General features: G+C 38.6%; 1 protein-coding gene across 7 annotated transcripts in view; it reads right to left on the bottom strand.

Moving 5' to 3' along the window:
* Nucleotides 1-13,948, bottom strand: part of TMEM135 (transmembrane protein 135) — a 354,542-nt gene that overhangs the window by 229,477 nt on the left and 111,117 nt on the right. For 3 of the 7 annotated variants that reach the window (XM_054524881.2, XM_054524880.2, XM_054524877.2), the window contains one exon: nucleotides 362-399. The exons of the other annotated variants lie outside the window; for them this stretch is intronic. In XM_054524881.2, coding sequence (XP_054380856.1) covers nucleotides 362-399 — 38 coding nt within the window. The remainder of the gene's footprint in view (nucleotides 1-361; nucleotides 400-13,948) is intronic. 7 annotated transcript variants of the gene reach the window in all.

Genomic DNA, 13,948 nt, shown 5'->3' with positions numbered 1-13,948 from the left:
CCGGCTGTGGAGGTCTCCAGTTGGCAAAGTGGACAAGAAAAATCCTGCATCAATACCTCACACCTAAGGCATACGAGGCACTAAACAAATGATTATGGAATTACTAGACACAGCCAACAAGGTATTTCTAAGAACACATCCTTACAGAAAAAAAGTGTATTATAGACATATAATCACCAAAGATAACCACTAGGACAAGGGAGGGCCAATTAATGATAGCAATTTATTAGCAAAGAAGTGATCAGACCTCCTTAAAGTTGCATAAAACTTAACAATCTACAAGGTATAATCAATATTATGAAATCAAATTTTACCCACCCAATAGTACCAAGAAGTGTAAGGCAGATACCATTATCCTTACCTATTGAAGACCAAGAATCAGAGAAGTGAAGTGGTTTCCTTAAAAAGGTAAAAGTAACAAAAAGACAAGTTGGAATTCAGAGTCAGTTCATCTGACTCCAGTTTCAGGTTCTGTCCAATGCATTACTTCTACAGTAATCTTTGCACTACTAAATTATCTTTTTTGTTGTTGTTTGTTTGTTTTTGAGACAGTCTTGCTCTGTCACCCAGGCTGGAGTGCAGTGGTGCAATCTTGGCTCACTGAAACTTCCACCTCCCAGGCACAAGGCATCCTCCCACCCCAGCCTCCCGAGTAGCTGGCACCACAGGCACACACCACCACACCCAGCTAATTTTTTGTATTTTGGGTAGAGCAAGGTTTCGCCATGTTGGCCAGGCTGGTCTCGAAATCCTGAGCTCAAGCAACCTGCCCGCAACCTGCCCACCTCGGCCTCCCAAAGTGCTGGAAAAACAGGCATGAGCCACCGCACCTGGCCCTAAATCATCTTTAAGTTCTGTAATTCACTTGCTTGTTTAACATGGCATCCTAACAGGCTTCTATTCTTTTTTTTTTTTTTTTTTTTTTTTTTTTTGTGCATTGTCATTTGTTTGTTTTATTGTTTATAGGTTGGTGGTAAGTTTCTTTTTTTTTTTTTAGTATTATTATTATTATTATTATTATTATTATACTTTAGATTTTATGGTACATGTGCGCAATGTGCAGGTAAGTTACATATGTATACATGTGCCATGCTGGTGCGCTGCACCCACCAACTCGTCATCTAGCATTAGGTATATCTCTCAATGCTATCCCTCCCCCCTCCCCCCACCCCACAACAGTCCCCGAAGTGTGATGTTCCCCTTCCTGTGTCCATGTGTTCTCATTGTTCAATTCCCACCTATGAGTGAGAATATGCGGTGTTTGGTTTTTTGTTCTTGCGATAGTTTACTGAGAATGATGATTTCCAATTTTATCCATGTCCCTACAAAGGACATGAACTCATCATTTTTTATGGCTGCATAGTATTCCATGGTGTATATGTGCCACATTTTCTTAATCCAGTCTATCATTGTTGGAAGGGCTTCTATTCTTTGAGGAAAACTAAAGCCTTCACATACTGTTACTATTGTGAAAAAGCAGAGAATGTATTGCTATTAGATTAAGTCCTATTCTGTTCTCAAAATTTCAATTTATCTTTCCCCAAATCACCTCCTTAACAGCTTTTGCTGAATTCAGACCCGGAGAGAATATTATCTCTGAAGGGTATGATATGTTGGATTATAGAGCCACACCCTTTGATAGGATTTCTTCATCCTCCGTTCCAATATCAACTTTATAACTGTACTATATCAGACCAATAATTTATCACTTCTTCAGTTATGTTAAGCACTATGAAAAACTGAGAAGTCAGTTAAATGCCATTTTATTGTTTTACATTTGACTATATTTAGCCTAAATCTGAAGACAAATAGGCCACTCCCTTACTGGTGAGTAAATCCTCTTTGGAAACCAAGTTACCTATTAAAACATGGCTAACACAGTGATGGAGAGGGGGAGGTGCCCATTAGAACAGATGATGGCATAGACCTAAAAAGGAGAAGCTGGGGCCAAGAAGCACAATAAGTAACTTGTTAAACTTCACAGGAGATTCTGATACCCATATCCTATACTCCCATTCTACTGAGAGTCACGAGGTTAGAAGGCTGGGAAAGCTCAGCAAATAAGCAGTCCAATATTCCTTCATACCACATAAGCTTTTCTCATTGTTCCCTTCTTTTATTTATCTATTTATTTTGGTTGGAGAAGGGATTCAATCTCTCAAAGTTGCAGCATACAAAATTTAAGTGGGTGTGCACCTCCAGGGGTGTTATCGAAAAAAGTATTAAGAAAAATTGCAGCCAGGCACAGTGCCTCACACATGTAATCCCAGCACTTTGTGAGGCCAAGATAGGAGGATCACTTAAGCCCATAAGTTTGAGATAGCCTGGGCTATCTCATCTCAACAAAAAATAAAAAACTGACCTGGTCACGGTGGCACATGCCTGTGGTCCCAGCTACTCGGGAGACTGAGGCAGGAGGATCACCTGTGCCCAAGAGATCAAGGCTGCAGTGAGCTATGATTGCACCACTGTACTCTAGACTAGATGACAAGTGAAATTCTGTCTCAAAAAAAAAAAAAAAAAGAACCACTGCTACAGAAACTGTGTAGTCAGAGTATCATCATTCTTATAGGGAAACATTAAATAAAATAAATGTTGTGTAACATCTCAGTAAATTAAAAAGTATCCACACATCCTGCTGAAATTCTAAGCATTATTATCATCTAACAGCATTATCATTTCTAATTAGATGCGTAATCAATAATGGGTTTTTTTCCAGAAACTTTGGTGTATATATTATTTAGCTAACCTCAAAGTTTTGAATGATACTACGTATCACACTTCACAACAGGCCACTGGGGAATACAGTAGGAACAATGCAACTTCTAAATTCTAAATATGTATATATCCTATATATGCATATGAAATATACATATAAAAATAATTATATGTTCTATAAATAAGGAGATATTAGAAATAAAAGAAAGTGAAAATTCCTAAACATTGTAATGGCTTATTAAGAAATGCTATTTAATCATCTCAGAAAATCTTTCAAGGTATAATGGGTTTTTAACTGTCAGAATGTTTTAGAAGGTATAAAAATACTTCCTTAAGGCACAGGAATTAATAGAATAAATTTCTAATCTAGAGCAAGAGTCTATGATCATGTTCTATCTTATATAGTACATAAAGAGTAAACTTTCAGAAGGCTACAAAGTGTCTAATCTTCTGGTGAAGCTAACATGCCAATGAAACTTGAAGATACCAAGAACTTACAGACCAAATTTATGAGTATTCTTTTATTCGCATATTATATAGATCATTCATTCTGGTCATACCTGGTTTGGAGTTTCATAAGTACTATAGCACAATTTAATAATTCAACAAATGAGTATGCTTGCAATAAATATGCAATTGTTGATACTTTAATCCATGTTCATGTTTGAGCACACTGCAATTCTTAACTAATACTAAATATCAAAGCAAATTCCACAGCAATTCTACAAAACAAAATCCATCAGAACAACTTCTTTCTAAACCACAAACAAAGCACTTCCTAGAAAAAGAAAAAGAAGACTAGTTCTTAACAGCCCTCCTACAGATAAACTAGATGTCACCAATGCTTCCTACTGAGTTACTATGATCAGAGTCCTTTGTGGCACAAATTTTTTAAGCAACCCTGGAAACAACTTCAAAGCTTTCTCAGAACCCCACAATGATGCGATTAAGATTTAAGTAAGCTGCCCTCTTACTGGGTGTCAGAAACTAGCAAGCAAAGCTCACTTAATACTACTAGAAAGGGAGGGGGTAATTGATGCATGGATTAGAGAGAAGGAAAAAAGAGGAAGAAAGAAACTTAAACCAATATAGAGAAGATATTTACAGATAGATAGATCTTTGTCTATGTATTTACATCTATATCCAGATAGAGAGATAAGTGCATATTGTATGTTCTCACCTCATTAAATACTTTTTGAAAAACTGATTATACAACTGAATGCAAAATCTCAGAGTAAAGATTGCACTATTAAAGCTTTAGAGGTTTAAAACTTAGGACTACCAGTACTTGCTATTTTGTAAAAAGAAACTGCTAGTCATCACAATATGTTTCTTCTACTCTTTCTAGTATATTGCTGACATTAAATTTAAAGACTGAACTGTACACATTTCAATTGACAACTGGCTCCTTAAATGTTGCTGCTTCTAAATGTTCAATCTTAGACCTCCTCTCATACTGGGCTTTCACACATGAATCTACTTCCACAGTTTCAATGACCACCTATTAGAGGAAAACTTCCCATTTTTATTTCTCTAACTACCATCTTTCCCTTGAACCTAGACTCACATTTCCAGCTGCCTGCTGGCTATTTCCACCAGCATATCATTGATTTTCTCTGTGAATTAAAGGAATAATTATAAATTCTTTTTCCTTACTAAACAAGAACTACAATACTAATATGCTTGATTTTTGGCACTGGATGTAATAATTTTAAAATATACATCACTTCAACTCTTGCAAATTACTTATAAGCTTTTAATGGATCTTGATATTTAATGAAGTCTTACATAAATTCGTGGTAAGTAAAGAATACTTTTTCAGAGCAAATTAAGCTACTAAAGTAACTCGCAAATTCCAAATACACACAGACATATTTACTTAAAACAAGACACACTGTAAGGCAACTTGTCAAGAGATCTCTGTTTTAAAGTTTAACTTCAAAGGGAAAAGAAAAAATACAAAACCTGATTTTTTTCTTAAAGTCACTAAGCTTGTGAACAACACTAAAAAACAAAAATTAAAGTTTTTAATTAAACCCAACCAGGAATTGTGATTGATATGCATAGACATACACAATTCTCAACAGAAAGAACTATAGAGCTATTTCCCAGTATTGTTAACTGCATCACCTAATAAACAAAAGAACTAAATCAACACATACACAAAGAGTTCAATAATGTAACAATCAGATCAAGGGAAGGATCAATTTTTCTTCAGCAACCATGTGATAACAGTTATAAAGAAGTTAAACAAAGCTAGACTTAAATTTCTTATTAAGTCATTAAAACAATAAAACTACTTCAGCTAATATTTAGGTCATAATCTGTAATACCTAAAAATTTTCTTTGAACAACCAATGTCTAAGAATGAAACACTAGTGCAAAAGCTCATTTACAGGAAATAAAAACAGAAAGCTTAAAAAAAAAAAAACCCTCAGCTATCAAAAGTGAAAATAAAATAGAAAATAAACTAGCAACCCAAATCCACCTTATCAGCTCACATCCAGGAAACCTCTCTTTATGCCCTAAGAAGTTATTGCTCTTAATATGAGTAACACTCTTTTACTTTGGTTTTACTGTATTTGAACTAATGTTAGTGTTCAAAGAAAGAGAAAAAACAAACCAACAAACAAAAAACAAATCCAATAGTAAGCAGTCCTAAGATGGACCTAGACAGGTTGCCACATTCTGAGAGGTAGTAAAATAGTAACATTAAGAAACTTCAAAGATGTATATTGTAGTCTATAAAGCAATCACTAAAAGAAAATAACGAAAAAAAATTAAAGTGGAATTCTAAAAACAAAACAAAAAAATCAAACAATACAAACGAAGTGAGGAGGAACAGACAAATGAAAAGCAGAAAACAAATAATAAAATGGCACACTCAACCTAGCCATACCAATAAATAATAAATGCCTCAAATGTTAATGAACTCAATAATCTAATTTAAAGGCTAACACTAGCAGAATAGATTTAAAAAAATAAGACCCCACTGTATGTTATCTGCTAAAAAAAAAAAAACTTTAAATATAAAGACACAGATGTTTGAAATTAATTGGAAAGAAATACACTCTGCAAACTGTAAACATGAAAAGGTTGGAGTAGCTATATCAATATAAAATAAAAATAGGCCAGGTGCGGTGGTTCATGCCTGTAATCCCAGCACTTCGGGAGGCCAAGGCGGGTGGATCATTTCAGGTCAGGAGTTTGAGACCAGCCTAGCCAACATGGTGAAACCCTGTCTCTACCAAAAATACAAAATTAGCCAGGCATGGTGGTGTGTGCCTGTAATCCCAGCTACTCAGGAGACTGAGGCACAAGAGTTGCTTGAACCCGGTGGGTGGAGGTTGCAGTGAGCCGACATCATGCCACTGCACTCCAGCAGGAGCAAGAGTGTGACTCTATCTAAAAAAATAAGAAATAAAAAAATCAAATAAAAATAAACTTCAGAACAAATAATATCTGACCTACAGAAGGACATTCCATATGGATAAAAGGTTCAATTCATCATGACATCATGAAGAAATGGTAACAAAAAAAAAGTGCATATACCAATAAAACCTTCATAGAAATTGATAGCATTAAAAAGAGAAAAAGACAATTCCAGAATCACAGTTGGAGATTTTACACTTTTCTCTCAGCAAATGATAAAACTAGACTAAGAAAATTAGTAAAGATATAGATCAGTAGTTCTCAACAAGGAGAGATTTGTTTCACGGGGAGATGTAGCAATGCCTGGAGGAATTTTTGGTTATCTCAACTTGGTGGGGTGGGGAAGGCAGTGCTAATGGCATGTATAGATACACTGCACAAGAGAGTCCTCCAAATAAGGTATTACCTGGCCCAAAACATGTCAATAGTGCCAAAGTTGAGCAAACCAGCTGTAGACAAACATCACTGTCAATGATCTTGTCCTTGTTGATATCAAAAAACAAAAAAAACACTACAAACAGGCGAAAGAAGAAAGCTCAGCCGGGCCTGGTGGCTCACGCCTGTAATCTCAGCACATCGGGAGGCCAAGGAGGGCAGATCACGAGGTCAGGAGTTCAAGACCAGCCTGGCCAATATGGTGAAACCCCATCTCCACTAAAAATACAAAAATTAGCCAGGCAAGGTGGCACGCACCTGTAGTCCCAGCTACTTGGGAGGCTGAGGCAGGAGAATCGCTTGAACCCACGAGGCAGAGGTTACAGTTAGCTGAGATCACGCCACTGCACTCCAGCCTGGGCAACAGAGTGAGGCTCCGTCTCAAAAAAAAAAAGAAAAGAAAAGAAAAAAAGAAAAAAGATCACATGATATTATCAATAGATGCAGAAAAGACACATAACAAAATATTACATCCATTCATGATAAAGGTTCACAGCAAACTAGAAATGAATGTAAATGTCCTATAACCCTGACAAAGAGCATCTGAAAAACCACCCCACAGCTAACAACACACTTAATGATGAAAAACTGAATGCCTCCCGCTAAGAGCAGATACGAGATGCAAGCAGAAAAAAAGGACATACAGATTGGAAAAGAAATAAAACCATCCCTATTTGCAGACAACATAATTGTCTGTATAGAAAATCTCAAGGAATGTACCAAAAACTCTTAAAACTAATAAATTCAGTAAGGCCACAGAAGTCAAGATAAAACACAAAAAAATCTACTATATTTATATGTCATAGCAACAAATGTGGAAAATGAAATTTAAAACTTAATACTCTCTACTTCACACTACATACAAAAATTAATTCAAAATGGATGAAAGACTTAAATGTAAGAACTAAAACTATACAACTTTTAAAAGAAAACATGGCCAGGCGCAGTGGCCCACACCTGTAATTGCAGCACTTTGTGGGGCCGAGGCAGGTGGATCACCTGAGGTCGGGAGTTCAAGACCAGCCTGGCCAGCATGGTGAAACCCCATCAATACTAGAAATACAAAAATTGGCTGGGTGTGGTGGCATGCACCTGTAGTTCCAGCTACCTGGGTGGCATGCACCTGTAGTTCCAGCTACCTGGGAGGCTGAGGCAGAAGAATTGCTTGAACCAGAGAGGTGGAGGTTGCAGTGAGCAAAGATCATGCCACTGCACTCCAGTGAGTGTGAGACGGAGCAAGACTCCATCTCAAAAAGTAAACAAATAAATAAATAATAAAGTAAAATAAAACTTGGAGCTAAATATTCGTGATGGTAATGATTTCTTAAATACGACACCAAAAACACAACGGGCTGGGCACAGTGGCTCATCCCTGTAATCCCAGTACTTTGGGAGGTGGAAGCAGACAGATCACCTTAGGTCAGGAGCTCGAGACCAGCCTGGACAACATGGCAAAACCCTATCTCTACTAAAAAAAAAAAAAATACAAAAATTAGCAGGGTGTAGTGGCACACACCTGTAGTCCCAGCTAATTGGGAGGCTGAGGCAGGGGAATTGCTTGAACCCAGGAGGTGGAGGTTGCAGGAGCCAAGATCACGCCACTGCACTCCAGCCTCAGCGACAGAGCAAGACTCTGTCACAAAAAAACAAACAAACAAATAAAAAAAGAAAGAAAAAATAGATAACTTGGACTTCTTCATCAAAATTAAAAACTTTTCTGCTTCAAAGACAAGATCAACGAAGTGAAAAAACAACCCTCTGAATGGGAGAAAATATTTGCAAATTATATATCTGGTAAGAAAATTATATCTAGAATATCTAAAGAACCCTTACAACTCAATAATTAAAAGATAAATAACCCAATTAAAACATGGGCAAAGGATTTGAATAGACATTTCTCCAAAAAAGATATGTAAATGGTCAAAAACTATATGAAAAGATGCTCAATATCATTAGTCATCTGAGAAAAATCAAAGCCATAATGAAATACTTCATACTCACTACAATGACTATCATCAGAAAGACATGTAATAACAAGTGATAGCCGAAATGTGAAGAAATTGGACCCTTTATATACTGCTGAACAAAACAGAAAATGGTACAACCACTTTGGTAAACAGTTTGGCAGTTCCTCAAAAAGCTAAACAGAGTTGCCATAGTAAGGCAGCAATTCCATTCCTGAGTACATAATCCAGAAAAATAAAGACATATGTCCACAGAAAAATGTGTCCACAAATGTAGTGTAGCATCATTCATAACCAAGAAGTGGAACAATCCAAATTTCCATCAACTTATGAATAAATAAAATGTGACATATCCATATAATGAATTATTATTTGGCAATAAAAAGTAATGAAATGATATGTATGACATCAAACTTCAAAACCATTACACTAAGTAAAAGAAGCCAGCCACCAATGACACATATTGTATGACTCCATTATATAAAATGTCCAGAAGAAGCAAATCTTTAGAGACAGAAATTAGCGGTTGCCTAGGGCTGGGTGAGGAGGATGAAGGATTAGGGGGTGACAGTTAAAGGGGTTTCTATTTGAGGTGAATAAAATGTTCTAAAATTGTTTGTGATGGTAGTTAAACAACTTTGTGAATATATTAAAAACCAATGAATTGTGCAGTTTTCAAAAGGGTGAACTGTATGCAATATGAATTATGACTCAATAAAGCTGTTACAAAAACAGAAAAATCATTTGCAATTGTTCCCAAAAAGGGAAACAGGTGTAAATCTAACATATATATGAAACGTATTCTGCAAATTATAAAAACTGATGAAAAGAAATAAAAGATCTAATTAAATGGAGAGATAAACCATGTTCATGGATGGAGCAGCCAAAAACTGAAAATAACATAAACGTCCTTCGACAAGTGAATGTTTAACAAACTCTGGTACATCCATATAGTAGAATGCTACTAGGCAATAAAAAAGGAAGAAACTTAGTAATACAAGCAACATCTTAGATGGATCTCAAAGGCATCATGCTTAGTTTAAAAAAGAAAAAGCCTATGTCCAAATGTTATACATTGCATCATTCCATTTATATAACTTCCTCAAAATGATATAAATATAGAAATGAAAAGTAGACTAGTTGTTACCAGGAGACAGGAATTGATGAAAATGGTGCAACTACAAAGGGATAGTTCAAGGGCAATCCTTGGTAGTGTTGAAACAGTTTTGGACATTGATTGTAGTGGTGGGTAAACAACTCTATACATGGGAACAGACTGGATAGACATGTACACAAATGAGTGTACATAAGAATTAGTGAATACTGAATGAAGTCTATAGTGTAGTTGACAGTAATGACAACTTCCTGGTTTTATATTATACTACAGTTAAATAAGATGTCATCACTGGATACCAGCTCAGCCACAGTAGGAGAAGGCACCAGGCAGAGTCATGAAGGCTCCATTCCAAGCCTTGCTCCTGGATGACATTTCTAGACATATCTTGGGCCAAAAGGGAACCTGCTGCCTTGAAGGGAAGCACCCAGTACTGGCAGGATTTATCACCTGCAGACTAACAAGCCCTTAGACCCTGAATAACTAGGAGCGATACCCAAGGAGTATGCCATAGCCTTGAACTCTGAGACGTGCTCACTACAGATGTGACCTAGCACATTCCCAGCTGTGGTGGCTATGGCAAAAGACTCCTTCTGCCTGAGAAAAGCAGAAGGAAAACAAAAGGGGACTTTGTCTTGCACTTAGGTACCAGCTTGGACACAGTGGGGTAAAGCAACAAGCAGGTTCCTGGAGTCCCCAAGTCCAGGTCTAGGCTCTTGGATAGCATTTCTGAACCTACCCTAGGCCAGAAGGGGGCCCACTGCCCTGAAGGGTGAGTCCCAGGCCTGGCAGCATTTACCACAGGCTGACTGAAGAGCTTGTGGTATTTAAGTGAACATCAGTGGTGGCCAGTCAGAAGCCTGCCATGGGCTGGTGGTGGTGGTACCCACATGGAGAGGCTCCTCTGCCTGTGGAAAGGGGAGGGAAGAGTGGGAAGGACTTTATATTGTGGTTTGAGCACCAGTTTAGCCACAGTGGAAAAGAATATCAGGCAAACTTTTCTTACTCCTATCCCTGGCTCCCAGACAACATCTTTGGACCTGCCCAGGGCCCGGGAGAACTTGTCACCCAGAGCGAAGGACACAAACCTGGCTGGCTTTGCCACCTGTTGATTATAGAACCCTAGGGCTTTGAGTGAACACAAGTGGTAGCCAAGTAATGGTTACAACAAGCCTTGGGCAAGACCCACTGCTGTGCTGGCTTCAAGTCTGACCCAGCGCAGTCCCAGGGATGGTGGCCACAGGGATGCTTGTGTCACCTCATGCTCAGTTCCAAGCAGTTCAGCACACAGAGAGAGAGACACTCTGTTTATTTGGGAGAAAGTAAGGGAAAAGAAGAAGAATCTCTGCTTTAATCCAGAGATTTCTTCCAGATCTTATACAAGACCACCAAGGCAGTATGTACCTCTATGCGTCAGCAAAAACCATAATGATATTGGGCCTGGGGCCCAATTGTTGAACCAATTCACCAATTACATGAAGAAATAACTTAGACAAATCAGAAATGTATTACATACAACAAGACAACTGGCCTGGTCACTTCAATAAAGCAATGCTGTAGAGGGAAAAAGTGGAGACACTATCTTAGGCTAAAAGAAAATAGGCCAGGTGCAGTGGTTCACACCTGTAATCCCAACAGTTTCACTGGCCAAGACAGGAGGATCACTTGAGCTCAGGATCGGCCCAGGCTGGGCTACATAGTGAGACCTCAGCTACTTAATATAAAAATAAAAAATTGGGCCGGGTATAGTGGCGCGCGCCTGTAATCCCAACACTTTGCGAGGCCGAGGCGGGCAGATCACAAGGTCCGGAGATCGAAACCATCCTGGTTAACACAGTGAAACCCCGTCTCTACTAAAAATACAAAAAAAAAATTAGCTGGCGGGCACCTGTAGTCCCAGCTACTCAGGAGGCTGAGGCAAGAGAATGGCGTGAACCCGGGAGGCGGAGCTTGCAGTGAACAGAGATTGCGCCACTGCACTCTAGCATGAGAGACAGAGCGAGACTCCGTCTCAAAAAAGATAAATTAATTAAATTAAAAAATAAACAATAAAAAATTAGCTGAGCATAGTGGTGTGCACCTGTAGTCCCAGCTACTGGTGGGGGGTTGGGGAGGCGGTGGGAGGGTGGTGTTAAGGCAGGAGGATCTCTTGGGCCCGGGAGATTGAGGCTGCAGTGAGCTATGATCACATCACTGCATTCTAGCCTGGGTGACAAAGCAAGACCCTATCTCAAGAAAAAGTACTTTTAGAAAAAGGAAAAGAAAGAAATACATCAACACACATCAACCTCGACCTAGATTCTGGTTCAAAAAAACAGCATTAAAAGCCATTTTAGGACAATATGAACTGGATGGTATGAAAAAATGGTTGCTAATTGTCTTCTGTGTGATAATAGTGTTGTAATTCTGTAGAAAAATGTCCTTATTTTAAGAGATACGTGCTGAAGTACTCAGGAGTAAAGTGGCATGATGTTTATAACATGTTTCCATATGGCTCACACACACAGAAAAAACACACATTCACGTATATTCACATACAAATAAAGTAAAATGGCAAAATGTTAATAACCATTGACTCTGGTTGATTGTTACAAAGGTGTTCAACAGTTTGTGTCGAAAAGTAGGTACATAACTGCAAAAATGCTATCTAATTATTTGAGTGCTAAATATGAGTAAATAGTAGCTACCTTGATTTAAAGTATCTTTAGTTTAATGTAACTGACGTATTTCAAAAATATCTTTTCAAAACCAATATACACAGTTTTCTATTGATTAGAAGTTACCATCACCAGAATAACTCTCTCTACTTACAGGCAAAAAAAACAAAAATAATACTTAACACATATATAACTCTTACTATGTGTCAGGCACTGTTCTAAGCATTTTAACATATATTAATTCACTTAATTATCTAAGCAACCCGACAGGCAGGGCCCAGTGGCTCATGCCTGTAATCCCAAAACTTTGGGAGGCTGAGGCGGGCGGATCACCTGAGGTTGGGAGTTCGAGACCAGTCTGGCCAACATGGCGAAACCCCATCTCTACTAAAAATACAAAAATTAGCCAGGCTTGGTGGTTCATGCCTGTGGTCCCAGCTACTTGGGAGGCTGAGGCAGGAAAACTGTTTGAACCCAGGAGGCAGAGGTTGCAGTGAGCCAAGATCAAGTCACTATACTCCAGCCTGGGTGACGGAGTGAGACTCTGTCTCAAAAAAAATAAAATAAGCCTGGGCGCAGTGGCTCACGCAGGTAATCCCAGCACTTTGAAAGGTCAAAGCGGGTGGATCTCCTGAGGACGGGAGTTCGAGACCAGCCTGGCTAGCATGGTGAAACCCCGTTTCTACTAAAAATACAAAAATTAGCCAGGCGTGGTGGCAGGCACCTGTAATCCCAGCTACGCGGGAAGCTGAGGCAGGAGAATCGCTTGAACCTGGGAGGCGGAAGTTGCAGTGAGCCAAGATTGCACCATTGCACTCCAGCCTGGGCAACAGAGTGAGACTCCATCTCAAAAAAATAAAATAAAATAAACAATCCTACAAATAGTTTATCATTATTTTCATTTTTCAAGTAATGAATATCACGCAGTAAGTGGCAGAGCTGGGCTCCTAAGCCAGATAGCACAGCTCCAAAATCCACGCTTCAGCAATCATGCTGTACTCTCTTTTCAGGTGGAGTAACCTATGTTCCTGGAATTACTGACTTGATTTTGCTGAGGTTATAACATTCACCAATCCTTTGATTTTAGTCATTCTAATAATCCAAAAGTTTAAGTACTGTAGTCATTGATATAATCAAACAGAGAACCACAAAAATTTAGATACTATGACACTTACAAAAATGTATTAAGAGTGGCTTCATGGGCCGGGTGTGGTGGCTCACGCCTGTAATCCTAGCACTTTGGGAGGCTGAGGTGGGCGGATCACAAGGTCAGGAGATCAAGACCATACTGGCCAACAAAGTGAAACCCCGTCTCTACTAAAAATACAAAAATTAGCTGGGCATGGTGGCACGTGCCTGTAGTCCCAGCTACTTGGGAGGCTGAAGCAAGAGAATTGCTTAACCAGGGAGTAGGAGGTTTCAGTGAGCTGAGATCACACAACTGCACTCCAGCCTAGCGACAGAGTGAGACTCCATCTCAAAAAATAAATAAATAAATAAATAAATAAGAGTGGCTTCCAGTAGTTTAATATTTGGTTATTTGATGAGAATTACTCACACTCTGACCAGAGGGCCAATGACTACAATAAGCATCTTCATAAGTGGTTTCAATACATGATCCTTTCTTG

Source organism: Pongo abelii, chromosome 9 (assembly GCF_028885655.2).
Source record: "Pongo abelii isolate AG06213 chromosome 9, NHGRI_mPonAbe1-v2.0_pri, whole genome shotgun sequence".
Lineage (NCBI taxonomy): Eukaryota > Metazoa > Chordata > Mammalia > Primates > Hominidae > Pongo > Pongo abelii.
This window is presented reverse-complemented; position numbering and strand designations above follow the sequence as displayed.